The following is a 27,771-nucleotide window of genomic DNA, read 5'->3' on the forward strand; positions in this document are numbered from 1 at the left end:
TATAATCTTAGTGATATCACATGACTGAGATAGCTATATTGTGGTTTCTGAATCATACCGTAACACCTGGTAGTCCAGTCCTATGTCACATCTCATGTTTGGGGGTCAGTAAGTATGAGCTTAATTTGTCACAGTACACATTATACACCAAGAGATTGCAGGCATTTTAGTTGTGTTTTTTTTTTTTTTTTTGTTACATCATGTTTCTTCCATGTCCACGTTAGATGTTTCTGTTGTCTGATTTATTTTTCCCTTATCCACTCTCCGGTACATGAACCATGCCTGAAACTATCATTGTGGGCTTTTATAAATTGACTTGCTGTTCTTTGCGTCGTGTTGTCTTTTCTAGGAGTACCAATTTCTGCTCCTGTTGCTGGTGTTGCAGTTGGTTTAATTACAAAATACGGCAAAGAAAAACCCGGCGAGATAGAAGATTACCGCATACTGACTGATATACTGGTGAGGGTGATTCCTATTGGTAGAGTAACTTAACGCAAATTGGAGTATATTCTTGACATCTGAACAGTTGTGTATAGTATTCATGTTAGTCCAATTCAACTGGTATGCATTGCTAATGGGGTTATCCAACGTATTAAAATTGATGGCCAATCAATTTTAGGTTGTTTCATATGTTTGAAGTGGCCTGCTACGCCTTCAGTATCTTCATCTGGCGCTGAGAATACTGAAGTTTGTGTAGAGGCAGTTCTGGGTATTTCCACGTTGCCCCCTATAGGCTGTGTGATGCAGTCCCATAAAATGAATGTAGCAGCAGCGTTCTTGAGAATAGTGAGTAGTTAGGCCCCTTCATATATGACTGTACTTTGCATCCTCAATTAATATACCTCAATTCCGATTCCTATACCTGTCCGTATTTGCGTATCGATCCATTTAGTTCAATGTATGGGTCAGTAAAAAGCACAGATGACACACAAAATATATCATCTGTGCCATTTTCACTAAATTCATACGCTGCACACAGTTGTGTGCAGAAGGCCTTAGATTCAGGTACTGACCTGCTCGCAACTGGACAACCGGATTGGCAGAACCAGGAAGACCAGGCTGCATTCGCTTACCGCTCCCTGCTCCTGCTTACAGTTTCCTCTTCCCTTTTAATCCATTATTGGGACCTGTGGGCCGCACCTCATGTTGCAATAGTAGAATATGGAGCATATGGGTGCCCCCTGGTGGCCGATTAGGAGGCCGCGAGGGATAGGTAAGTTAATAGGGGCTGTTATCGGACCTCCACTGCCTATTAAGAAATCAGGGGGGATCCTAAAGACAACAGTGCTTACAGGCCGGGTAAAATTTTACTTTGGACATACCTGCTTTATAGGTTTAAAATTTAGGGACTGTGAAATCCAGGGCAGCAAACAAATCTAGCTGTCATGATCCTGGCACCATTTGCAGAATGGTACGTTGTCCTGCTGAAAGTGTCCATCTGCCATGGGGTAATGACTGAAATGGACAAATGAACTTGGTCGCAACTTAGGTGTATGCTTATGTCCAAATGTCCATCCACCCAAGGTGTGCCAAGAAAACATGCCCAACATCAGTGGCGTAACTAGGAATGGCGGGGCCCCGTGGCGAACTTTTGACATGGGGCCCCCCCCCCTTCCTGACCGACACCGAAGACCTCGACCGACCGACCCCCCCCCCCCCCCCCCTGCACGCTCTATTATGTCCCTCAGTGGCCCCTGCACACAATATTACACCCCATTGTGGCCCCTGCACACGGGATTATGCCCGATAATGAACACCCATAAACAATTATTATACTCTGGGGTATTTTCAGACCCCAGAGTATAATAATCGGAGACCGAGGGGAGATACAGACATAAAAAAAAAGTTACTTACCTGTCTCCGGCTCTGCTGCAGTCTTTGGTTGTGTTCGCCATCTTTAATAACACACTGATGTCACATGACATTTCATACCCTCCCTCCATCTTCCCCCAGTTTCATGCACCCCTCATCTCTACCCACATTTTCATGTCCTCCCCTCCATCTCTGCCCCTAGGTTACTGTTGCTCCTCACCACACATACATACACACTCATACACACTCACACACACTTACACACAGACAGACACTCTCCATCCTGCATCTCCCTTCCCCCTCCCCTTCACTACCTCGCAGCAGATCTCTCCTTCTCTTTTCAGGACTGTACGGGCTATAGACACGCCCACCCAGTCATGTGACGGATGACGTCACACAAGGTCCTTTTAGCTTTCCCCTGCTCTTATCGCAGTTAAAACAGTTTGTCTGCGATAAGAGCGGGGGTAGCAGAGGTAGCTGTCGCCGGGCCCCTGATGTCCCGGGCCCTGTTGCAGCTGCCTCTGCTGCTATGGTGGTAGTTATGCCACTGCGCTGATCATTATACTCGGGGGTCTGCAAAGACCCCCGAGTATAATGATAGTGTTTGTGGAGCCCGCGGTGTCACTTGCCGATCCCGGCCCAGCCAGGATCAGCAAGTGAATGGGGCCCGTAACGGACTATTTTAAAAAAAAAAAAAAAAAAAAAAAAAACAAACGCAGCGGTAGCGGCTGTCACCGGGCCCCCTAATGGCCCGGGCCCTGTGGCAGCTGCTACTGCTGCTACCACGGTGGTTACACCCCTGCCCAACATCATAAGATAAGATAATCCTTTAATAGTCCCACAATGGGGAAATTTCAGTGATACAGTTTCATAGATGGTACAGTAGTATATAACAAGAGAGGAAAAACACATACAAGCTCATGGCAGATAGAGAAATCCTAGGAATCATAGCAACTAAAATGAAAAAATACAAAGACACACTGCAGGATCATTTAGTTCTCTGTGCGGAGTGATGTTGATAATACGGCCTGGCCGGGGTTGGAAGACATGAGGAGGGGTCCACTAGCCTGATCTGTTGACATGTAACAGGAAGAGCTAATTGACTGACACTTTATTTAGACATGAGGTTACAGTAAAAAATAATAAAATGAATACATGAACATAGAATTTTAGCCTCTCAACCAGAACATGGGCTTCTAATACAGATTTCTACCTGCCATTTCCTTACAAATTACTCCCCATATTTTAGGAATCTGCACAAATAAAACCTCACCAACAGTATTGTCTAAGATATAGTGTCCTACTTCAGTGATATTCCTGACCTTCACCAGTTACTTGGTATATTAGAAGACAATGCAGAAGCAAAGACTATAATGTCTTCACGGTCGGGCAGGTGTTGCTAATAAAGTGGCCATTCAGCATAAGCTGTACATCCTATATTGTACACTTTTGTATAGCATGTTGTGGGGTCGGGTACATCTTTACTAGCTATATTACAGGATACTCTCATTCTCGCTCTTATTTTGCAGACTGGCGGTACATTATGTTCCAGTTGATATAAACCCTTCATCTCTGTGTAAATGACAACTTCTCCTTTTTCCACCCACAACTTCTGACTCAGTGCTGACGTTTCCACTACAGACTATATTTACCAGTAGCTGCATTATTATTAATGTGCTTTCAGGCAAATTGTACTAATATCTGCTTAATGGCTCATAGCAAATGGATAGTTTCCTATTTCATATCATACATAGACTATTTTACAGTCACATTTTTAGATTTGGAGGCTTATGTCATCAGATATTGTGCTGATATGTACATATAGCTATGTGAAAATAAGGATAATTCAGTAGGTAATGTATCAATTTTATACACCCTTTTTATATAAAGGAGAAAAATAACGGTTTTGATGCCACAAAATAATCCGTTGATCACCTAGTGTATAGTGATACCAAGCGTAAATTAAATCTTTACATGGTTTTCTATAAGGTCATTGTATAGGTCATAAACAATTACTTTTTACTTGTTGTTAAAAATGATCCAGTAAAAACTTAAGACACTTCCTTTGGATAGTATGGCCCTACATGGAAAATATCAGACTCTGGCTCACTGAACTGTGATGCTACCTATATTTAAAGAGGACCTTTCATCAGATCGGGCACATGCAGTTTTATATACTGCTGGAAAGCTGACAGTGCGCTGAATTCAGCGCACTGTCGGCTTTCCCGATCTGTGCCCGGTGTAAAGAGCTATCGGTCCCGGGACCGTAGCGCTTTACAGTCAGAAGGGTGTTTCTGACACTTAGCCAGGGACGCCCTTCTGCCCAGCAGCGCCTATCGCGCTGTGCTGTGGAGCGGGGAGGAACGCCCCCTCCCTCTCCTGATAATACTCGTCTATGGACAAGCTGTGTGAGCAGAGGGAGGGGGGCGTTCCTCCCCGATCACACTGTACAGGCGCTATAGGCGCTGCTGGGCAGAAGGGCGTCCCTGGCTAACAGTCAGAAACACCCTTCTGACACTAAAGCGCTATGGTCCCGGGACCGATAGCGCTTTACCCGGGGCACAGATCGGGAAAGCCGATAGTGCGCTGAATTCAGCACACTGTCAGCTTTCCAGCAGTATATAGAACTGCATGTGCCCAATCTGATGAAAGGTCCTCTTTAAAAGGATAGAGTTCAATACAGTGATATATATTCTTGTAGATAATCAGTATCTATAAATGCTGTGGTATATACGGATTGTCCACAGAATGAGTATATTACTTTATTGACTTTATTCTATAGTTTTACATTACAATGTAGTGAAAGGTTTCATGCATCCTAACAGTCCACTCGTAGCCCCTGCACTTCTATTACCCTGGTGTTCTCTTATGTCTACTGTAGCCAAAGCCCAGCTCTTAGACTTCAGTCTCCAGACACAAACTGAGTCACCGCCATGGCTGGCTTCTGAAAATACTGGCATGCATGGACTCCTTACTAATGCTAGGGGTAGCTATTCCTGGTGTCAATAGAGAGGGCAGATCAATCATAAAGGTCCATCATACCTGCAATTTTTAGTTTGTGACATAGCAGGAGCCAACTGATGGTAGTGGGGAAAGACAGGCTTATAATCTTGAAACTGGACATGGTATAACAGGATGCGGCTAGTTGGGCAGCACGGTGGCTCAGTGGTTAGCGCTGTATCTTTGCAGCGCTGGGGTCCTGGTTTAGAATCCAACCATGGACAATGTCTACTAGGTGTTTGTATTTTCTCCCCGTGTTTGTGTGAGTTTCCTTCAGGTACTCAGATTTCCTCCCACAATCCAAGGGAATTTAGAGTGGATGCCCTACTTGGGGCAGTGTTGACATTTTCTCTGTAAAAGCTCTGTGGAATATGATGCCGCTATATCAGTACCTGCAGCGGGAATAGGCTCTGGACAGTGGGGGCAACTTGGGCATCTGGCAGCACCGTGACCACTACCCCAACCTTCTCCAGATTTTGCTGCCCATACTGCTGGGACCTTCCCTTTCTCTGGTATTGGATGAAGCCAAAACTGATTTTTTGACCCTGTGAACTGCATAGAAAGCTTTGCTACTCCAGCACTAACTCTAAGACATTGTACTTGTGTATTTTCAGGGCATTGAGGATTACATGGGTGACATGGATTTTAAGATGGCTGGCACTAGCAAAGGTATAACTGCTTTACAAGTAAGTTACATTTTCCTGATTTTAAGATTTTTTTGGGATTTTCCCCTTTTTACCAGATTTTACTGTAAAGTTTTTGCTTAAACCCTTGTGTGTGTTGGGTTTGTTTGTTGTTTTTTTTTGTTTTTTTTTATAGGCCGACATTAAGATCCCTGGGTTGCCACTCAAAGTAGTCATGGAAGCCATACAACAGGCTAGTGGTATGACTCTTTGCATTCCTCTTTATTCGGTACACTCATAGCAAATATACAACCAATATAAACCTAATGTTAGTATTTTATATATTCATGGATTAAAAGTTAAATTTTAAAGAAACCGGAGAGATGCCAATCTATCTGTTTACACATACCAGTAACCATGCTTTTTTAAAGGGATTCTACCATTAAAACCTTTTTTCTTGTGGATAAGACGTCGGAATAGCCTTTAGAAAGGCTATTCGTCTCTTACCTTTAGACGTGGTCTCTGCTGCGCCGTTCCTTAGAAATACCGGTTTTTACCGGTATGCAAATGAGTTCTCTCGCAGCTGGGGGCGGGCCCCAGTGCTCAAACAGCGATGGTACCGTCCCCACTGCTGCCAGAGAAGTGTCTCCAGCGCCGCCTCCTTCTTCGTCCGCCACGTCATCTTCAATGTCTTCTTCCGGCGCAGGATCGTAACTTCTAGCAGAGCAGTGCACAGGCCACGGGAAAATGGCCGCTAACAATACTGCACAAGCAGCCATTTTCCTGTGACCTGTGTGCCTGCGCAGTCTGCTCTGCCCAAGGCCCGAGGCCTAGAAGTTACGAGCCTGCGCCGGAAGAAGACATTGAAGATGATGCTGCGGACGAAGAAGGAGGCAGCACTTGGAGACATTTTTCTGGCAGCAGTGGGCCCGCCCCCATAGCTGCGAGAGAACTCATTTGCATACCGGTAAAAACCAGTATTTCTAGGGAACGGCGCAGCGGAGACCACTTCTAAAGGTAAGAGACGAATAGCCTTTCTAAAAACTATTCCGACGTCTTATCCACACAAAAAAAAAAAAAGGTTGTAATGGTAGCATCCCTTGAAGTCTGGAAGGCAAAGGTCGTGCACCTCAAAGACTCTACAATATATAGTGCAGTGAGCTCTAGAACTTTTTTTCTTTGTTCCTACATAACTACAGCAAAGCCCTATTCCTACTAAATTTGTCTTGCAATTCTTGCACGATGCTTGGAACTGCACTGCTCCTTGAGAGAGCACTGTGGTCCCTTTTGTTTTAAGAAATAGCAGTCAGATCCCCACTATTCGGACATTTATGACAAATCCCTTTGAGATACCATGAATATTATTGGTGGTGAACTCGTTTAACATATTTGGTTAGAAAAAGAGTAAATGTGCTATAGTAATATGTTATTCTTATTACACATCTAACATCTGCCTCTTGTTTCATCTCCAGTTGCAAAAAAAGAAATATTGCAGATCATGAATAAAAGTATCTCAAAGCCAAGAGAAAACCGGAAAGATAACAGTCCTGTAATTGGTAATAATGTGTGATCAATTACTAATGAAATGGATGGATAGAGATAGATAGATAGATAGATAGATAGATAGATAGATAGATAGATAGATAGATAGATGCTTACATGCAGTATTGTTTCAGCAGTACCCTGTGTGTACATGAGCTAAGTTCTCTCTGGCATTTAATTGACTTGTGTTCTGTGGTTTTAAACTAAACATGCAGAAGGGAAATCTATCTTTAAAGGGATTCTACCACTAAAGCAACATTTTATGAGGCTATTCGTCTCTTGCCTTTAGACGTGGTCTTCGCGGCGCCATTCCTTAGAAATACTGGTTTTAACCGGTATGCAAATGAGTTCTCCGCAGCAATGAGGGCAGGCCCCAGCCCTCAAACAGCGATGGGGGCGTCCCCACTGCTGCCCGAGAGCTCACTCCAGCGCCGCCTCCATCTTCAGCTGCAACCCCGCCTGTCTTCTTCTGTTGGTCCAACTTCCGACGCCTGCGCAGTACGCTCATTTATTGAATTACAAGAGCAAGAGCAGCCTCCCAAAAATGGCTGCCGGCCATTAATTTAATATGTGTAGAAACATACCTTTGAGGCCACAAACCGACAAACAATGCAGAGATTATCATCATCTTATGGATAAGCAAATCAGTTTTTCAAGTGCATTGGGGGAGGCGCCTAATTTACCCAATTTCTCTACAGACAACTGTGATGCAGTCGGAGGCTAAAGAGCAGACATTGGGCACTGTTTTCAGAGGAAAACCAAAGCATTTGTACCTGTGTATTGAGAAATCAGTCCCTCCCCCAGTGCACTTGAAGGCTGATTTGCATATCCAGAAAATCGTTGTTAACATTTTACAATTAGAAAAATATATTTCTACTACAGGCCCTTCATTACATGTGCTTCATTACAATGCTTGGGAAACATTTTAGACCTGACAGACTAGCTGTAATTTTTGGTTTGCTTTGAGCTGGAGACTATCTGCTGTTATGACAATTTACTGTATTTCTGATATAGAATAATAAAGCACACTGTAAAGTTACACTTACTTTGTAGATATTTTCCGTACACAAGTAGAGGCTTTATCGTCTATCCTTCGGAGAGAGGATAAATAGCTGATCAGTGGGTATAGGACCACTAAGACCCCCACTAGTCTTGAAAAACAGGACTGTTTTCCCTTCTTTGCAAATTCAGTCTGACCATGCTGGATGGGATATGTCCATGTTCCCTTTCACTTCAATGGGAGCTCTGGAAATCTTCTGCTATATCTGGTGCTGCCATTGAATGACTGGGAACATGGATACCGTATTTTTCGGACTATAAGACGCACTTTTTTCCCCCAAATTTGGGGGGAAAAGAAGGGTGCGTCTTATAGTCCGAATGTGGCGCCTGGCACCCGCCGTAATAAAGAGGCAAATGCCGGCAAGGGATAGACGCCGGGGCCTGAGACATCGCTGCGCTCCTCTGCCCTGCATGAAGCCAGCAGCAGGAGGAGTGATGCTATTCCGCTCCTCCGTCCCCCCGCCGCTGGCTTCATGCAGGGCAGAGGAGCGTAGCGATGTCTCAGGCCCCGGCACCTGTGCCAGCGTCTATCCCTCGCCGGCATCTGCCTCTCTAGTACAGCGGATGCCGTGTCAGTATCGGTGGCCCCATCTCCCCCGGGGCCGGTGCCCACCGGCCCCATACCTGTGAAGTTGCAGGCCGGCTCCTGCGCGGCGATATCGCAAGAGCCGACCTGTTCGGGTGACAGCCGGAAGCCTACTGAAGGCTCCCAGGCCTGTCACTGCTATATTAGTATTGCAGCTGGGTCTATGACCAGCCGTAATAGTAATATACAGAATGTCCCATAGACGGCAATACAGTTGTATTGCCGTCTATGGGACTTGCAATCAAGTGACCGCAGGTTCAAGCCCCCGGGGGGGAATAAAATAGTAAAAAAAAAAAAAAAACTTTAAAAATATATAATAAAAATATGAAATAAAAGTTCTAAATCACCTCCTGTCCCTAGAATATATATATATAAAAGTAGAAAATCATATGTCATAAACCACCGGGTTTTTTTTCAATACAAGGTGATCTAAGCAATAGATATTCCCCAAAATGGTATAACTAAAAAGTACATCTGGCCCCGCAAAAAAAAACACTCTATAATAATAATAATAATAATAATAAATTTTATTTATATAGCGCCAACATATTCCGCAGCGCTGTACAATTTGTAGGGTTCAGATACAGACAGATACAAAACAAAGAACGTCATTTCACACAATGGGACTGAGGGCCCTGCTCACAAGAGCTTACAATCTATGAGGTAGAGAGGATGACACAAGAGGTAGGAGGGGCGGCATTGCTTATACAGTGTTCAGACAATTTTGTAATAGAGGTTGCAGCCATTACACAAACAAAGCTTTATGGGCCATCACTAGTAGTGTCCTTTAACATGTGGATAGAGCATGGACAAATATGTTAGGCTGAAAAGGCATCAAGAAGGGTTTGCATTAGGAATTGTGATAGGCCTGTCTGAAAAAATGCGTCTTTAGTTTGCGTTTGAAACTGTAGAAATTGGGAGTTAATCTGATTGTCCGGGGTAGAGCATTCCAGAGAAGTGGTGCAACTCGGGAGAAGTCTTGTATACGAGCGTGGGAGGTTCTGATAATAGAGGATGTAAGTGTTAGGTCATTGAGTGAGCGGAGAGCATGGGTTGGGTGGTAGACAGAGATGAGGGAGGAGATGTAGGGAGGTGCGGCATTATGGAGAGCCTTGTGGATGAGGGTGATAACTTTATATTTTATTCTATATTGAATAGGCAGCCAATGTAGCGACTGGCACAGACCAGAGGCATCGCTGTAGCATCTAGCCTGATAGATGAGCCTGGCCGCTGCATTCAGAATAGATTGTACAGGGGAGAGTTTAGTGAGGGGAAGACCGATTAGTAAGGAGTTACAGTAGTCAAGGCGAGAATGAATCAGAGAGACAATAAGTGTCTTTAGTGTATCTCTGGTAAGGAAAGGACGTATTCTGGAGATATTTTTGAGGTGGAGGTGACATGAACGTGCGAGTGATTCAATATGAGGGGTGAAGGAAAGGTCTGCGTCAAACATGACCCCGAGGCAGCGGGCCTGCTGCCTAGGAGTTATAGTAAGGCCTGAGACTGCAATGGATATATCAGGGACAGATCTATTAGATGGTGGAAACAGTAGTAGTTCAGTCTTAGAGAGATTTAGTTTCAGGTAGAGCGAGGACATGATATTAGAGACAGCAGAAAGACAGTCACTGGTGTTCTGTATTAGTGCAGGGGTGATGTCACGGGAAGATGTGTATAATTGGGTGTCGTCAGCATAAAGATGGTACCTGAAGCCAAATCTGGCGATGGTTTGTCCAATGGGGGCTGTGTAGAGAGAAAAGAGCAGGGGGCCTAGGACCGAGCCCTGAGGAACCCCAACAGCAAGGGAAAGAGGGGAGGAAACAGAGCCCGCAAATGATATGCTGAAAGTGCGTCCCCGTACAGCTGCAGGGTCACCTGTCAATGTGGCCTTGCAGCTGTTGCAAAACTACAACTCCCATATATTAAATATTTTACCATTTTTTGCTTCAAAATTTTTTTTCCCTATTTTCCTCCTCTAAAACCTAGGTGCGTCTTATAGTCCGAAAATACTTCCCATCCGGCACAGACACACCTACATTCAGCCTGGCCATGGCCAGGCTAACCTTAAAATGGAGGAAAAACATCCCCCTGTTCTCAGGACCAGTTGGATTCTCAGAGATCAGATCCCCAAAGATCAGCTATTTATCCTCTATCCATAGGATAGGATAAATATTCTTCATATGATTAACCCCCTTAAGTGCTTTAAAGGGGCTCTATCATCGGGAAAAGTCATTTTTAGCTAAGCACATCCTTGAATAGACTTTAGAAAGGCTATTTGACACCTACCTTTTGTATGGAAATTGCTTCAGTAGATTTTGAATGTCTGTTTTTATTCATATGCTAATTAGCCTCTCAGTGCTCCCCGGAAGTGTCTCTGTGCACTGTCTGCTCTGTGTATCAGAGCAGGGAGATGAGTGATCAGCACAGCAGCCTCTGCTGTACATACACATAGAGCAGACAGTGCACAGTGACACTTCCGGTGCACAGAGAAGCCTAATTAGCATGTGAATAAAAACAGACTCATTCAAAATCTACTGAAGCAATTTACATACAAAAGGTAGGTGTGGAATATCCTTTCTAAAGGCTATGCAAGTATGTGCTTAGGTAAAAATGACATTTCCCAATTATATAGCCCCTTTAACTCGCATAAACTTTTTTTTTTTTTTTTTTTTTTTTTTTTTTGCCCTTTCATTACATCATAGATGCTGTAGGATTTGTTACCATTTTTCTTTCATTCCCTAGAAACTGTCCAAGTACCGTTATCCAAGAGGACCAGATTTGTTGGACCTGGGGGATATAATTTGAAAAAACTTCAAGCTGAAACAGGTCAGTACCCGCGTTTTAAGCTCCTGTAGGTGTGACTATTCCACTAGAATTAAGGATTGGAATGTCCGATTTGCTTAGCGTAGGGATAGAAATTTGAATATATTGTCAGGATCTGGGGGGTGCTGGGTGGTTGTCATAGACAACGACTCCAAGGTAATAGTCCAAATGTTGAGCTTTATTCATTCCAAAAAATGCAGTACCAAAAGATAATACAAAACAAACACCTGCCCATCTGGGCTCTAACTAAACATAAGTTGCTTTCCTCACCTAATAATAGAAATCAATTGAGATTGTCAGGTTCATCTCCAGCAGTAGAAACCTCCTAGGTGGCTTTCCAGCCAAGCTCTGACCAAAGTCTGTTCTCCCAGCAGACTTCTTATGGCTCGCTATCAAGGCCAAACCCGAGACAGCCCAGTGTGGACTGGAGGGGATGGGAATGACAGGTCCCACTATCCACCTTCCTGCCATTCCCTAAAAATCCATTTCCATCGTTTCCATTCAGGGGGTCCCCCAAACAGAAACCTGATCTTAAAAAAGCTGTTACCTGTGGAAACTCCATAGACAATAATGGGGTTCTGCTGGGTTTCCGCCTGGTTTCCTCCTGAAAGGGACGAAAAATGCGGAAAGAAAAGCGCTGCTTTTCAAGCAGAATGGGGAACGGAATCCCCAGGCGGAGAGCAAGCACAGGTGTGAACCTAGCCTTAATCACATTGATGGTTTTAGCTGTGTGTGTATATATACAGGAAGTGCGGTCAGTCAGTCTGTGGGGGTGGAAAAGCAGAACTTGCAGGCATCCTGGCAAGGGTGTGTGGGGGGGGGGTTTGTTTGATTTTTTTTTTTTTTTTAAAACACAGTATTGTGAATGGATGTCAGAACATCGAAATATAACACAAACTTAATGTTAAGAAAAAAGAAAACAAGAACACAGGATTAAGAAGGAAAGGGGAAGGAACATGCTGTGAGTAGGTTTATGTGATAGAATAGAAGAAGGACAATAGTGGGTCAATGGTATATTGTTTATTGGCAAGCTAAAAGAACCGCTCACAGGCAGACACAATAGACACACAAAGAATAGAAACTGTATGTTGAGATTAGGGAACTCACGGAAAAGGCATCTGGGCCCTGTGTAGGTCTTGTTGGCCTTTCACACTGTAAGGGTGGGTTCACACCAGCGCCCGGTCTCCGTTTTGCTGGTTTCCGTTTCCTGCCCCAAACTGGACAGGAGACGGAAACCTGCAGTCAGTTTTCAAACCCATTCATTTGAATGGGTTTGGAAACCGTCCAGCCGTGAGCGTGTGTGAGCGGTTTTTGTGCTTTCCGTGGTGAAACCGTGTTTTGTTTTTGTTTTTTTAACCAGACACAAAGTCAGACATGCAAGACTTTGTGTCCAGTTAAAAAAAAAAAAAAAAAAAAACGGTTTCGCCACGGAGAGCACAAAACGCTCACAGGTGCTCATGGCTGGACACTGTCTGCCAGGTTTCCGTCTTCTGAAAACGTAGATCGGGCGCAGGTGTGAACTCGCCCTAATGGGTCAAAGGGGAAATACGCAATGCACCTCACATTCTGAACCTTCTCTGGGCAGTCACAGTTACAGTACACAATGGTATTCTATGGCAAAGTGTTATTACCTAATTTACACCATTGAGATAATGTGGGGGCCTTAATGCCATCCAACGGAGGGCCACAGCCTTATGGGCCAAAAAGAGAGACTCCCTAAAAAAGATAGATGTCCTTGTGATGCCAGGGAGAGGCTCGGAAGACAAAAACCAGTAGAGGGCCTATCCATGGACATATTATCATTTCTGCCAGAATACTGTTGTAAACATTGGTAAATTTGTCAGGGCTCATGGCTATGTCGAATGCCACATCCCCTCTTTGAAAAGTGACGAGGACGGTGTAAAACCCCATTTTTAAAAGTCGCAAACCCACAGTTTCGCATTTTTATACCAGTTTTCCACAGTAAAGGCTTGATAAATCTCTCCCATAGTCTACTCCAAAATCTTTATATACTGTATAGTAGACTATAGAGAAACCTGTCTAGCAGACCACCCCCATTTACACCAGATTTTTATGTGGCAGATTTTGACTTCACCTATTTTCTGTGTATATTTTTTGGAGAAGACCACTGGCATTTACCTTGATATTTTATATTAAACCTTTCTATTTTTCTGTTCTGCAGGTGTAACTGTTAGTCAGTTGGATGAAGAGGTATTTTCTGTTTTTGCCCCAACGCCTAGCGCCATGCAAGAGGCAAGGGAGTTCATCAGTGACCTCTGCAAAGATGATGTAAGTGCTCCCCTTCTGTGCCCCGACTAGTGACTGCGGTGTGCCTTGTATTTTCTCCTTGCTAAAGATTTTTCTATTTTGCAGCAAGATTTTCAGCTGGAGTTTGGAGCCATCTACACAGCCACCATAACAGAAATAAGGTAAGGTGAAAGTAAAATCTTGTGGGTTTACATTCTTATAATGCAAGAATGAAAAGGGACTATTATGCAGTTTGAAGGGATATTTTATTAATGGTCTGTTTTTTGGATAAAGTAATGTCTGACCCATTCATCAGTTTTAAAGGGATTCTACCACTAAAACACATTTTTTTTCTAGTTAACACGTCGGAATAGCCTTTAGAAAGGCTATTCGTCTCCTACCTTTGGAAGTGCTCTCCGCCGCGCCGTTCGTTCAAAATACCGTTTTGTACCGGTATGCTAATTAGTTCTCTCGCAGCGATGGGGGCGTCCCCATTGCAGCTCGAAAACCGACCGCAGCGCCGCCTCTATGGTCTTGGGTATCCTCCCCTTCTTTCTTCAGCGTTCTGTGGGACGCCTGCGCAGTACGCTCTGTTCGGCGAAGATTGCCGAACGTACTGCGCATGCACGAAATTGCGGTGGCCGCACTATGGCTGGGACCGCAATTTCACGCATGCGCAGTACGTTTGGCAATCTTCGCCGAACAGAGCGTACTGCGCAGGCATTCAAAAGAACGCTGAAGAAAGAAGGGGAGGATACCCAAGACCATAGAGGCGGCGCTGCGGTCGGTTTTCGAACTGCAATGGGGACGCCCCCATCGCTGCTCCTGCGATGGGGACGCCCCCATCGCTGCGAGAGAACTAATTAGCATACCGGTACAAACCGGTATTTTGAACGAACGGCGTGGCAGAGAGCACTTCCAAAGGTAGGAGACTAATAGCCTTTCTAAAGGCTATTCCGACGTGGTAACTAGAAAAAAATGTGTTTTAGTGGTAGAATCCCTTTAAGGTGTGGCAAGGTGTCAAAGTCCCTCTGTCCAACATGGCAGCATCTATACCCAGTAATACAAGGCACAGTTACTTAGCTGCTCAGTGTTGTGCAGTAAAGAAGCCACAGTGACCCAATTGGAAGTTTCCAAAAAACTCTGCAGTTCTCTGTACAGGAGCCACACTGGGCCAGGAAATTGATTGAAGCCACAGTAATAAACCAGTGCTGGCCCCCATTTGCTATCGGGATTAGTGAAGGTTCCAGAGGTTGGACTCCTGCTGGTCAGTCATTGACACATTAATAGAAGATGCTTTGGGGGGGCCACACGGTGGCTCAGTGGTTAGCACTGCAGCCTTGCAGCACTGGAGTCCTGGTGTTCAAATCCCACCAAGGGCAAAAAACCATCTGCAAGGAGTTTGTATGTTCTCCCCGTGTTTGCATGGATTTCCATCCCATATTCCAAAAAAGACATACTGATAGGGAAAAATGTACAGTGAGCTCTATGTGGGGCTCACAATCTACATTTAAAAAAAAAAAAAAACATTAATAGAAGATGCTTTGGAGCTGCTACTCTCTGTCCACATCACAAGCTGGGTTTAAAAAGGGTGTCCAAAGGTTTACCCTTTTTTACATATTCACAAGGCAGGTGATAAGTGTCTGGTCTGTGGGGTTCTGATCACTGGGACCTTCACAGATGCAGAGATCCTTTTCTCCCATATGAAGGCAGCAATGGTCGAGCATGTGCACTGCTGCTCCTTTCATCTCTCTGGGGCTAATGAAGAGAAGCAAAGTGCCGTATTCGAGGTCTATGACAGTGTCATAGAGATTATGGCAGAGGCTGCACACAGGGGAACCAACCATTTAATACTATACTATTTAATTATTACAAAAGGGATATATCATTCGATTATGTTTTTACAGGGATATAGGAGTGATGGTAAAACTGTACCCAAATATGACTCCAGTTTTGCTTCATAATTCACAACTTGATCATCGAAAGGTAAGTGTTTCAAATATTTTACTAAAAAAGAATTATTTAATTTAAGTGTTTGTAACCGAATAGGACAGACATTGATGACAAAGCAGTGCAAGCACTTTTATAAAAGACATCTTCAACCTAAATTTGGCACGTTAAACTATCAGCATTGGTTCAGTGTCCCAAGTATCCCCATAGAAAGGCTGTCTGCCTCAGCAGCATTAATCTTGATAAGACTCCTAGGAAAGACAGTGAGAGTCCTGCTTATGAGTGGGGCAAGCCAGACTCTTACTGTGTGTGGGCAGGGTATACACTCTCATTGTCTCCTAGAAGTCGTCAGGGTTTAGGATGGTTTCACTCCACAGAATCTCAGATACGAAACTTGCTTTGTGTGTTCTGGATTTACTGGAGCGAACACTGCCATGAAATGGACTCCTAGCAATATAGAGATCTATGATGCTTGGAGTTCCTGCCCATAGCGACATTACAGTACAGGACATTATGTTGCACAGAGGCAAGCACTGTCAGTTTCATACAGAACTATAATGCCAGGAGCCCATCTCCCGTCAAAGTGTTCAGTCTGATAAATCCAGCATGCGCATGGACTGAGTTTGATATCCCTGAGTTTAACTTCCGAGACTCAGTAGTGTGAAATCAGCCTTAGGCTGCATTCACACGGAGTAACGCCAGCGTGTATCACAGCCGTACACGCCGGCGTTACAGCAGGGCTGCCGAACACTTCCCATTCATTTCTATGAGAGCCAGCATACGAGCGCTCGCCATAGAAATGAATGGGCTGCTTCTTTCACTGCGAGCAGTCCCATTGAAGTGAATGGGAAGTGCCGGCGTATACGGCAAGCTCTGCTCATGCCGAGCCGTACACGCCGGCACTTCCCATTCACTTCAATGGGACTGCTCGTAGTGAAAGAAGCAGCCCATTCATTTCTATGGGGAGCGCTTGCATGCCGGCTCCCATAGAAATGAATGGGAAGTGTACGGCAGCCCTGCTGTAACGCCGGCGTGTACGGCTGTGATGCACGCTGGCGTTACTCCGTGTGGATGCAGCCTTACTTAGAAATCCTCTAACCCTATATACGTATGTCACAGAGCTTGGCTTTCCCCCTCTATCATATCCTACTGTCAGATAGGGCAGCATAAATCACCTCATAGGTGCACCTTAAGAAATCGTTCTTCAAATGTGGACATCACTTTTAGTGAATAATATAATGTGTTGTTATCCATGTGAGCAATCCTGTATTAATGAGTTTAATGATGAGATTTTTATACTGAATGTTTTTCAGATACAGCATCCAAGTGCATTAGGCTTTGAAATTGGTCAACAGATCCAGGTATTTATACTGAAGTTTTTATGTCTGTAGAATGAAAATAATTAATTTTAAAAAATGTATATATTAAATATATATATCATTTTTATTTTATTTTATTTTTTTAATCTGTTCAAACATTTATTCATAAAGAAACTGGTATTCTATTATACAATTTATCATTGGTCTTAAAGGAAACTCTGAAACCCAGAAATTCCAAAAATAATTATTTATCAGGCTGCCTAATAAACAATCTCTTTAAGCAGGACGCTTCATGTCCTCATGCATATGCAGTTTTATATACCACTAGAAATCTGATCTCTAGTAGCACCGATCTTTCCCCACTGTCAGAACGACGTTCCTGACAGTCTAGTGTCATTGCGGGGCTGTGAAAAAAGGGGCCCCTTCTCCCTTCCTGTCGCCAAACAGAACTCGTCCATAGTGGGGAAGTGGTTCCTCAGAGCTCACAGTCATCACTGCGTGGTAAGGAATCCCCCCTCTGACAGTACAAGACTTTCTAGCAGTATATAAAACCGCATATGCATTAAAACATGAAAGGTCCTCTTTAAAGTGGTCATCTTGCTAAGAAGTGCTCTGCACACTGTGCAATTTCTAGGGAGCAACATCTGCCCAAGTGTATTAGATATGTCTTCCTAGGTGGCGGGGCTAGCAGGAGAGATAATGTTCTGCAAACTAGTCATACATTGTGAACACAATCATTGAGTATAATTTAACATTTTGGTGAGTATTTTTGTATATTAAATACAATATATGGTAAAGACCTCACGGTGCTCATTGATCCTCCAGTATGGCAACTGCCACCATAACTTAGTGCCTCCATGACCTACAGAGTATTCCTAGGCAAGCTGATTGTATGAAAAAGTCCTTTTGTGGACTGAAATCTCACACTGTTCTGTCACTTGCTAAAATAATAAGATTTAGATATAATATTATATGTAAAATATATAGATATAATATTATATGTATAATATTTACAGTCAAGTTGCGACACACTAGAACCTTTTTTGGGGCGGTACTAAGAAGGTAAAATAAGTGTTGCCTTGAACAATGCGCAGCTATGTTCACTGGGTTCTAAGAAGCACCAGACTAGAATACAGAACTCCCTAAAACCCCAGTATGTATACTATTGCAGAGCTTACTGTTATAATACAGCTATAATATACAGGCTGCACTGCCAGTAACTCAGAATCAGTCCCAAACACTAACCAGACCAGCAGGTCTGTAGGACTTATTATACTCAATCGTCACCCCTTTAACAGAGTTGCCTAGTTAATGGGTCTGAATAGGAAGAACTCCAGCTACATACTGATTCTAGGATGCCTATTAAATAGTATTAACTACCTGACGCATTTCTGTTAATAACTATTTAGCTCATCAGGGGTATTATTACAGTATATCCGGGTGGCCATACATCACGGCCAAGGGAATACTATGTGGGATTGTGTATTCTCAATGGCAGAAAAATATGTCAATTCAAAAAATACAAAACAAAAAAATGTTGACCAAATGGGAGAATGAAGACATAACAGAATTCTGCTACATTTCTGTTTCCTTCTGAGTAAATACATGACAGTGATACAATAATGATTTGTTGAATAAGACACCTACATCCCTTTTTCTTCTACCACAGGTAAAATACTTTGGCCGCGATCCAACTGATGGACGAATGAGGTTGTCTAGAAAAGTTCTGCATTCCCCGGCTAGCACTGTGACCAGAACCCTGAGCGACAAGAACAGTATCACAATGAGTGGAGCGAACTCTTCACCCACATCGTAGTTACACCCTGAATAACTGTGAATGACCTACATACCCTCCCTGGCTGTATATTCTGTACATAACATTTTAAATACCTGATAAAAGTATTTGATACAATATCATTATGTGGCTTGTAATTCATTCCTTGCATCCATATTGTTCTGCGGTGGTAAACTTCCCTTTTGGATGGAAGGATTTATGTTCTTGTATAGTACATAATCCACTGACCTTGTGAAATACCTTTTAAAGCTTACCTGTCATTTCAGTCACTATAGTATGACCAGTATATATTTATTTTGCTTACTTATATAGCGCCATCATATTCCGCAGCTCTTTACAGACATTGACAGTCACTGTCCCATATAGGGCTCACAATCTACATTCCCTATCAGTATGTCTTTGATGTGTGTGAGGAAACTGGAGTACCCGGAGGAAACCCACGCAAACACAGGGAGAACATACAAACTCCTTGGCAGGATTCGAACCCAGGACTCCAGCGCTGCACCGTGCTCAGTGGTTACCACTTGTATTCTGCTTTTTAACAGATTTGCTCTGTGCAGATGCTATCTCTAAATTCTGTTTTCCCTGAGCTATTGGGTAAGGATTAGCTGATATGATAACTACTTTCCTATCACTTTTTTTACTCAGACATGGAAGCAGCAACATGGAAGACATTATACAACACTAAACTGTATAAGCCAGCTGTTAATTGTTGTTATTCCAACTCAGTGGTGAGACACAACACTCACTAGGACAGCGGTTCTCAATCTATGGGTCATGACCCCAGCGGGAGTCGAACGACCAAAACACAGGGGTCGCCTAAAGCAATCGGAAAATACATACTGTATAGAATTGTAGCGACCCCCTGTCGGTGAAATACTTTCCCTATTAATATAGGGAAAGTATATGTCGGAAGGACTCTGTGTAGCTGCAGCAGCGGCTAATAGCAGCCAGTCCAGGAGCTGCAGCTATGACAGCGCTCTCAGGAGGCTTCACCCCCCCCCCCCCTTCTTCTCTGGCTGCCCTCTGCCCACCAATGAGAGGCCTGAGGAGAGCCCAGGAGGCAGGGATTATCCCTATACAGAAGATGGACCCTGCTGAGCTCCTGCCGTCTGCATAGTGCACAGAGAAGAAGGAGTAAAGGAGACCTCGGCAAAGTGACAGTAAAAAAAGAAAACACAGGTACATATTTGATTCACTATGCCTAGTAATGTCAGGCATTTGAGGTGATTAATTTGGTTTTAGTAACTCCATGTGCCTCACATTAATAGCAATTAACTCCCTCATGCCCTCACATTAACCCTTGTATGCTTCACATAAGGGTTACCAATATGTGAGACATATGAAGGGACTAATAATGAAGATACCTAATTATTACCTCCATGTCTCACATATCAGTAACTCTTATGTGAGGCACACAGAGGTTAATGTGAGGACATGATGGGGTTAACTGCTATTACTATGAGGCACATGGAGTTACTAAACTGTAATGCACATGACCAGACTTTTTATCCTCAATTTTGGATTAAATTATGGACTATTATATTTCAATGGTCCCGTACGTACGGCCGTTGTTTTACTGCCGTATGTCCAGGCCAAATTGAAGAGCTGCAAATCATCAAGCAGGTCCTATATGTGTCCTATAGCTGTCATATACCTAGACCTTTCATGTCCTCAGAGATGGTTGGTATTATATACCACTAGAAAGACGCAGTGCACTGAATTCACTGCACTGGCAGCTTTCTCAGTACGTGCCCCTGTGCTGGAGATATTGGTGCTATTAATTTCGGCAGCAATATTTCTCCACTGTCAGAAGAGTGGGTCTTCTAGCTTAGCGTCATTCCTGGGCTGTGAGGATCGCCCTCCTGACTGTATTCTTCCATAGCCTTGTACTGTCAAAGGGGAGTTTTCTACCACCCAGTGATGCCGCTAGACTAGAAGGCTCACTTTTCCAACAGTGGAAAGATGTCGGTGCCGAAAATAACTGCACCAATATCTCCATCATGGCAAATACCGGCAAAGCTGGCACAGCACTGAATTCAGTTGGCTTTCTAGCAGTATATAATACCGCACATCTCTGAAGACATTAAAGGTTCTCTTTAAATACATGTCATCTGCATCAGTTCTCTGGTTATCCAGGACCATTTTTTGGTTTGGGGTCACCGGAACATGAGGAACTGTATAGCGGGGTCACTGCACTAGAAGCTTCAGCACAGTTTCTGTGTCTGTCTTTCTTCATCAGCAACCTCCACCCCACCTAAGCTGGGTTCACACATGGGGTTTTTCAACCGGATTTTGAGGTGGAGATCACCTCAGAATACGGTCCAAAAAATGACTAGCTGCGACTAGATGCCGGTGCAGTGCACCGGCATCCAGTCGCAGCATTCCACTCCATATTAGGCCCAAATGAATGGGCCTAGAAGGGAGAGAATGTCTTGCTGTGGACGTCCACGGCTGATTCAGCCGCGGATTCCGTCTCAAGAAAGGGCATGTAGCTTCTTTTTCCGTGAGCGGGAACAAACAGTTCGCGGAAAAAGAAACCCATTGAATTCAATGGAAGGCGGTTTTTTGAGCCGGATTCTGACGTGGATTCCGCATCCGCATTCCGAAAATCTGGCCCAAAAAACCCTGTGTGAACCCGGCTTTAGACTTGTATATCCAGTATATTACGTGAAAAAAATTCAAGTGAGATTTTAGGACACCGGGAAAGATTAAATAAGTAGAAAATTTAGTCCAAATTAGACACCCTTTCGTGAAATGATGTGTTGCTCAGACTAATATGTTATTGTAACCACTATAACTCTGACAAAGGTACCGATACAGCTAAGGGAGGCCATATCATCATATTTCACCATATCATTTTATTAAATAATAAAAATCTTTAGTAATTTATTGACCTGGATGAATATGCCACTAAAAATGACATTTTGTTAGGACATGCAGTTTGTTTTTTTAATAACTGCAGCATGTCCTGTCCATTGCACACGTGCCACTGTTTGACCTCGGTGGGGAAAGAACTAGTTTTTACCTGCAGCATTTTTCTAAAAGAACATTTTCTAGAACCGGTTTTTCAGAGATCTCAGGACAGACCCATTCAATGTAGAGAATACAAGGTACACATCACGTGCTTACTCACTTGACAAATTTTCTACGGTGCTCCAATGGAAGACTGTGATATATGCCACTGTATATGTAGCCCATAGGATTCCAATGTGATGGGTGCAAAAAATCCAAACTTTGGTTTCCTTCTTCACTAACATGTCATGTCATTGTTACTGCAGCGTGAGAATATTAACACAACCACATTCATTTATATTACCTCCAATGAAGGCAGTATTACATTGTAATCTTCGGCCACACAACAGGTTGCACCCAAAACCGTCATGTAACCTTAGCCTAAAGCCATTGAGCAGTGAAATAAGTTCACCAAACAAAAAATTTGTCAAATCATCATTTAATATTGTGTAACTCTGCCTCTGGCCTTGATAACCGCCTCAATTCGGTTAGGAAGTGAGTACGCAAAGCTTGTCAGGTACGTCGCATCCAGTTTAAGCCACTCGCTGAGATGATGATCGCGCAAATCCACTAAATCACAGACCCACCTCCAGCTTGAACCTGACCTTGCACACATTCAGGATGAAATGCTTCATTTGGCCTTCGGTGCACTCATTGGCCTTCGACGTGCATCTTTGGAATATAGGCAAAAACGTGATTCATCAGATCACATCACAGTCCGCCAGTCAGCTACTGTCCACGGTCGGTGATTTCTAGCCCATTGAAGATGTACAGCTTTATGTGCTTGAGTGAGCAATGGCCTCTTGCGAGGTGAACGACTCCAAGTGTTCATTGCATGCAGTTTCCCTTGCAATATTTACTCGCTAACAGGTTGGGAAGGACATTCATTCACTGACTGCAGCAATTCTTGTCAGGTTTGGAAACTATTTTCATCCACAAGCCGTGAAACTCGTCTCCGGTCCCTCTCAGTTAGAATCCTTTTCCAACCACAAATCTGACGTTGTGTTTTGTGGCAAAGTGTATTACACTTCTGCTTACAGACACGTCAAACAGTCTGCTGCAAAACACCAACAAATCCAGCAACTTCACTCCTTGTATTTGGCATGGACACGGCCAAACACAATTGCCCCTTTTTGCCACGCTGTCACATCCTTACGTTTACCCATGTTTACATACAATTACCGAATTACCGCTTGAGGCAAACTGTCTAACTGATCGCTACTGTCTTATGATCACGTAGAGGAGGTGCATGCGCAGTTGAGCTCGTGACTCAACTGGTGCCCCATCTGTATAGGCTTCATCTGCGCTTGCACACTAAGGTGACTAATTTTTAGTCCGGTGAGCTTATATAACGCTAACCTCTGCCCGCGACTTCGTCTGCATGTTATTTGTGTCGATGATCTGCATATATTCAGCAAATTGCTGCCGTCGATGGTTTGCCTGCCCCGGAAGTTTGGCAGCTCTTAAGCTGTTCTGCTGCTGAACGCGTTCCTCCCGCTGTACCCGTGATTGCTTCGGTATCTCAGTGGCTTGCTGGAACAACATATAATGAGTGTGTTGTTGGCGTTGATGATCCACCTGCTTCGGCGTTTCAGCAGCTATCAAGCTGGCCTGCAGCTGAACCCATTCCTCGCACTGTGCCCATGATTGTTCCGGCATCTCAGCAGCTCGATGGGAAGCCATATAATGAGCGTGTTGTTGATAATCTTCCTGCTCAGCGTTTCGGCAGCTGTCAAGCTAGCCTGCCGCTAAACTCGTTCCTTGCGCTGTGCCCGTGATTGTATTTCTACATCTCAGCAGCTCGCTGGGACACCATATAACGAGCGTGTTGTTGGCACTAATGATCCACGTCAGCTCCACTTGAGGAGAACTCTGTTGACTTCTGGCTACCTTCATAGCTGTCAGCACTGCCTGGAGCTGATCAGATTATATGCAAATGTGTGTACACAATGGCCTGAGGGTTGCCTGTGTTTACACAAAGAGATAACAGACCTGGCTGAGATAAGCTACTGCAAGAACAGTGTAATATAGTATGTGAACATAAATTCATAACAGTCATGAAGCCATGTCATTTACCAGGATGAAAAGTAGCCTATGTTTTAATCGAGGTTACAATCTATCTATGTGCCGAATTTCATTCAAATCCGTTCAGTGGTTTTTGCGTGATTGAATAATAAACATTCAACCATCCAAACTCACATTTATAATATTAGTAGGATAGGATTAATTACCTCATGACAATGGCGCCTGTGTAGTGGCGGGATGTATAAAGCAGCAAACAGTTCCTGTGCAGGAGAAAGTGGCAATTGTAAGGAACTGCAACCAATTTGTGATGACTAAGGCTGCTTTCATACAGCAATGTGTGGTCAGTGATTTTGTTCAGTGATTGTGAGCCAAAGCTAGGAACGAAGACTTTATAGAGATCAAGAAATATTTGTACCTGTTCTGTGTTTTTAACCCATTTCTAGTTTTGGTAGACAAACACTGACTATGTGAAAACCGCCTTAACCAGGGTTGCTCAGACTTTTATTTTGACTTGGCCTCACCAGTCAATCTGTTGTGATGACAAGACCTCACTACCATAGACTGCCAAAGAAATGCCACTCTGCAGCACATAATACCCTCAAGGATCAAATACCACAATAGGGCACACACAGTGGCCATAGCAACACCATATACCAGTATACAGCAAGAAGTACCTATTCAGGCACCACTAATGTTATTTTAACACCCCCCCCCCCCGTTTTAAAATAAAACCATAAAAACATATATGCAAATTATACTTATCATGCACAGTGGGCATTCATGCACGATCCGACGTCATCTTCTGGCATGCCTTTCTCTTCTTTCGGCAACGCCCTCCGGTCCTGGCTCTTCCCCGGCTTCATCGTCTTCTTCTTCTGGGGGGACTGGTTCAAATACAGCATAATTTTGCTGATAGAGCCCCTTTAATGGCAGGTGCAGTCTCCCTCTTTCCACCTCTAGCTCATTGTCAGCAACATTCTCCCCAAAATTAACCTTCTAAACATCCCCAATTCCACAAAGCACACAACATAAGAGAAGAACCTTTTACCTCTAGGACCAGTCTATGGTGTCTGCAGATGATGGACGTGTGGACTTTTGGTACTGATGTCACCACAGGTCTTCAGCCTTTCAAGCTATGGAAACTGCACCGATAATACAAGGCTGGCATTATCAGTACAATTTCTGATTTAGAGTCTTTGGTTTGTACCAAAGCACACAGTGCCATGTGCCAGCGAGGGCAGACTCAAGTTAAGAAACATTGGACTAAATGACTGGATCAGCGCATCTCCAGAACGGCAGGTCTTGTGGGGTGTTCACAGTAAAAGTAAAATTGGTTAACTGGTGACAGGAACATGGACGATAAAGGCTAGCCCATCTGGTCCAGTGCCTGAGAAGGTTTTGTGCTATTATAGCACAAATAGATGAAACAGTTTCCGACTATGACACCCAGGCCACATTTTACACTATTTGGTCAGTATTTTGCATCCATATTTTTAAGTCAAAACCAAGAAGGTGCAGATCTATCCATTAAGTCGCATTGTAATTTTGTGGCGGCCACATGTGTTCGCCAATGAATCGCACAATTCCACTGCTGCTGGAGCACATGGCTGCACCCTTATACTTTTCTCTGTAAACTCCATTTCCACTGGTCTTGTGAAGCAAAATACTGACTGTGAATGTGGCCTTAAAGGGTTAGTCCACATGTATACCCAATCACTGGATATGTGATAAATGCTAGATTGGTGGGAGTCTGTCTGCCAGAATCTCCACTTATTGCGAGAATCACCCCCCTACTTTCCTCATCTTCTAGAGACCATAGGCGTTGTATGGTGTGTGTTTGACCTCCACATCTTTCAAATCCTTTGCGACGGTTAAGCATGAGGACTTATGGAGCCCACACTTCTCTCTTTTGGATACAGAGGGGGGCGCTACATAATGTTAGGAAGGTAGTTTTAATAATAAGGCTGATCGGTGTAGATCAACTCCTGTTTTTGCATTAAAAACTATCTATAATTGTCCCTTAATTTACCAAAGTGCAAAGACCTTGACATCTCCATAATGCCACAACTCCCTACATTTCCTCTCTCAAGTCTGTCTACCGCCCAACCCGTGTACTCTGTTCACTCAATGACCTAACACTTACATCCTCAATTATCAGAACCTCCCACGCTCGTATACAAGACTTCTCCCGAGTTGCACCACTTCTCTGGAATGCTCTACCCCGGACAATCAGATTAACTCCTAATTTCTACAATTTCAAACGCAAACTAGACACATCTTTTCAGACAGGCCTATCACAATGTCTAACGTAAACCCTTCCGTACTATAATTAGAATCCCCAAAATGTAACCCTCCTCTGTCCCAGCTCCCACATTACCCCACATGATATGATGCCATTTCAGGCTAACTTTATAGGTCCAAGCTCCATCCACATGTTAAAGGACACGACTGGTGATGGCTCATAAAGTTTTAAGTTTGTGTAATGACAGTCACCTCTATTACAAAAGTGTCTGACCTCTGCATAAGCAATGCTGCCCCTGCTACCTCTTGTGTCACCCCCTCTACCTCATAGATTGTAAGCTCTTGCGAGCAGGGCCCTCAGTCCCATTGTGTGAAATGACATTCTTTGTTATGTATCTGTCTGTATTTGAACCCTACAAATTGTACAGCGCTGTGGAATATGTTGGCGCTATATAAATACAATTTATTATTATTATATTATTTAGCTTTGGATGTGACTAGAGTGCTCAATGTGTCACGCAAACGCAATACAAGAAAAGTAAAAGCAAGCATTCACACAGACAGCAGACATCTGCACAAAGATTTTCTATAAATCCCCGTGTGAAGTGTCTCTATCTCCTATGTAGATTAGTAGTAAGAGATTCCCTTCTTGTATACAGGGCAGAGCTGTCACATGGTGGACAGTGATCAATACTAGGGACAGCTGCCTAGAGGGCGGGGACTGTCACCGGCGCCTCTGATTGGCTGGCACATTGTTTTCCTGCTGTTTCCTTGGGGTCATAAAGATAAACCTTGTCCATTTATTACTCGCACGATTTCAAGCTGAAGTCATATGTATTATGAAACAGGAGGTGGCGATAGAGAGCAAGCGAGGAAGAGCCGGCCGCCATCTTTCTTTCTGGTCATTCTCGCCCAGGCTGCAATTGCAAAGGTTGAGGCGCGCTGTACGTATGTATAAAGGATTTAGCCTTGCCCACATTAAATATGTCCTCCCTTGACCTTCTCCCGCCCCGTAGGATGACTCTGCCCCCTGCCTGTTTGCAGCAGTTCCCGGAAGTCTTCGTACTGCTTTCTGACCCTAGAAGGACACGGTAGCTACCAATTGACGAGCGCCCTCTGCTGTCTAGCCGTGTTTCGCGGAAGTCTTTGGTGGGTTTCTTGTCCCTGGAAAGACACCGTAGCCCCTGCTGAACGAGTGCGGACAACCTGTTTCATTTATCGTTGGAGGAAGAGAAAGGAGAGAATCGGGTTACAAGATGGCGGCCGTGTGATCTACCAGTAAAACCGAGGAGGAGGAGGTGGGGGATCGCCGCTTGCAGAAGGAGGACGGTAACAACGACGAGAGTGGGCTACCTAGTACCCGCGGCCGAGGTCTCCGCCTGCACATAGCCGGCGGCCCCAACTTCAGTCTCTGAGGCGACCGGCAAAGGATGAGCCGCGGTGGGGGCAGTTCGTGAGGGAAGCAGAGGCGGCACCGAGCGGGGGGCACCGAGCTGCGCCAACATGTCTGACACCAGGCGGCGGGTCAAGGTCTACACGCTGAACGAGGAGAGGCAATGGGACGACCGGGGCACCGGGCATGTGTCTTCCACCTATGTGGACCGGCTCAAAGGCATGTCGCTGCTGGTCCGGGCCGAGGCTGACGGTGAGAAGGGGCGAGGGGCGGCCGGGGTGAGGGAGGAGACCCCATAGCTGGGCACATTGGGGGGCTCATTCTGCTCTAGTCCTGGACACGTG

At 44.2% G+C, this 27,771-nt stretch overlaps 2 protein-coding genes across 5 annotated transcripts in view; both read left to right on the forward strand.

Annotated features, from left to right (window-relative positions):
• PNPT1 (polyribonucleotide nucleotidyltransferase 1) overlaps window positions 1-18,846 on the forward strand; it is a 45,394-nt gene extending 26,548 nt beyond the window's left edge. The window contains exons 19-28 of the mRNA XM_075266580.1: window positions 350-459; window positions 5,427-5,498; window positions 5,632-5,695; window positions 6,908-6,991; window positions 11,362-11,445; window positions 13,625-13,731; window positions 13,816-13,871; window positions 15,597-15,675; window positions 16,953-17,000; window positions 18,628-18,846. Coding sequence (XP_075122681.1) covers window positions 350-459; window positions 5,427-5,498; window positions 5,632-5,695; window positions 6,908-6,991; window positions 11,362-11,445; window positions 13,625-13,731; window positions 13,816-13,871; window positions 15,597-15,675; window positions 16,953-17,000; window positions 18,628-18,774 — 851 coding nt within the window. The 3' untranslated portion in view covers window positions 18,775-18,846. The remainder of the gene's footprint in view (window positions 1-349; window positions 460-5,426; window positions 5,499-5,631; window positions 5,696-6,907; window positions 6,992-11,361; window positions 11,446-13,624; window positions 13,732-13,815; window positions 13,872-15,596; window positions 15,676-16,952; window positions 17,001-18,627) is intronic.
• Window positions 18,847-27,101: 8,255 nt separating this feature from the next.
• PPP4R3B (protein phosphatase 4 regulatory subunit 3B) overlaps window positions 27,102-27,771 on the forward strand; it is a 34,583-nt gene continuing 33,913 nt past the window's right edge. For 2 of the 4 annotated variants that reach the window (XM_075267590.1, XM_075267593.1), the window contains exon 1: window positions 27,102-27,679. In XM_075267590.1, the coding sequence (XP_075123691.1) occupies window positions 27,538-27,679 (142 nt within the window). In that variant the 5' untranslated portion in view covers window positions 27,102-27,537. The remainder of the gene's footprint in view (window positions 27,680-27,771) is intronic. The other 2 variants (XM_075267589.1, XM_075267592.1) reach the window with 2 other exon arrangements.

The sequence above is a fragment of the Leptodactylus fuscus genome, chromosome 3, assembly GCF_031893055.1.
Source record: "Leptodactylus fuscus isolate aLepFus1 chromosome 3, aLepFus1.hap2, whole genome shotgun sequence".
Taxonomy (NCBI): Eukaryota; Metazoa; Chordata; class Amphibia; order Anura; family Leptodactylidae; genus Leptodactylus; species Leptodactylus fuscus.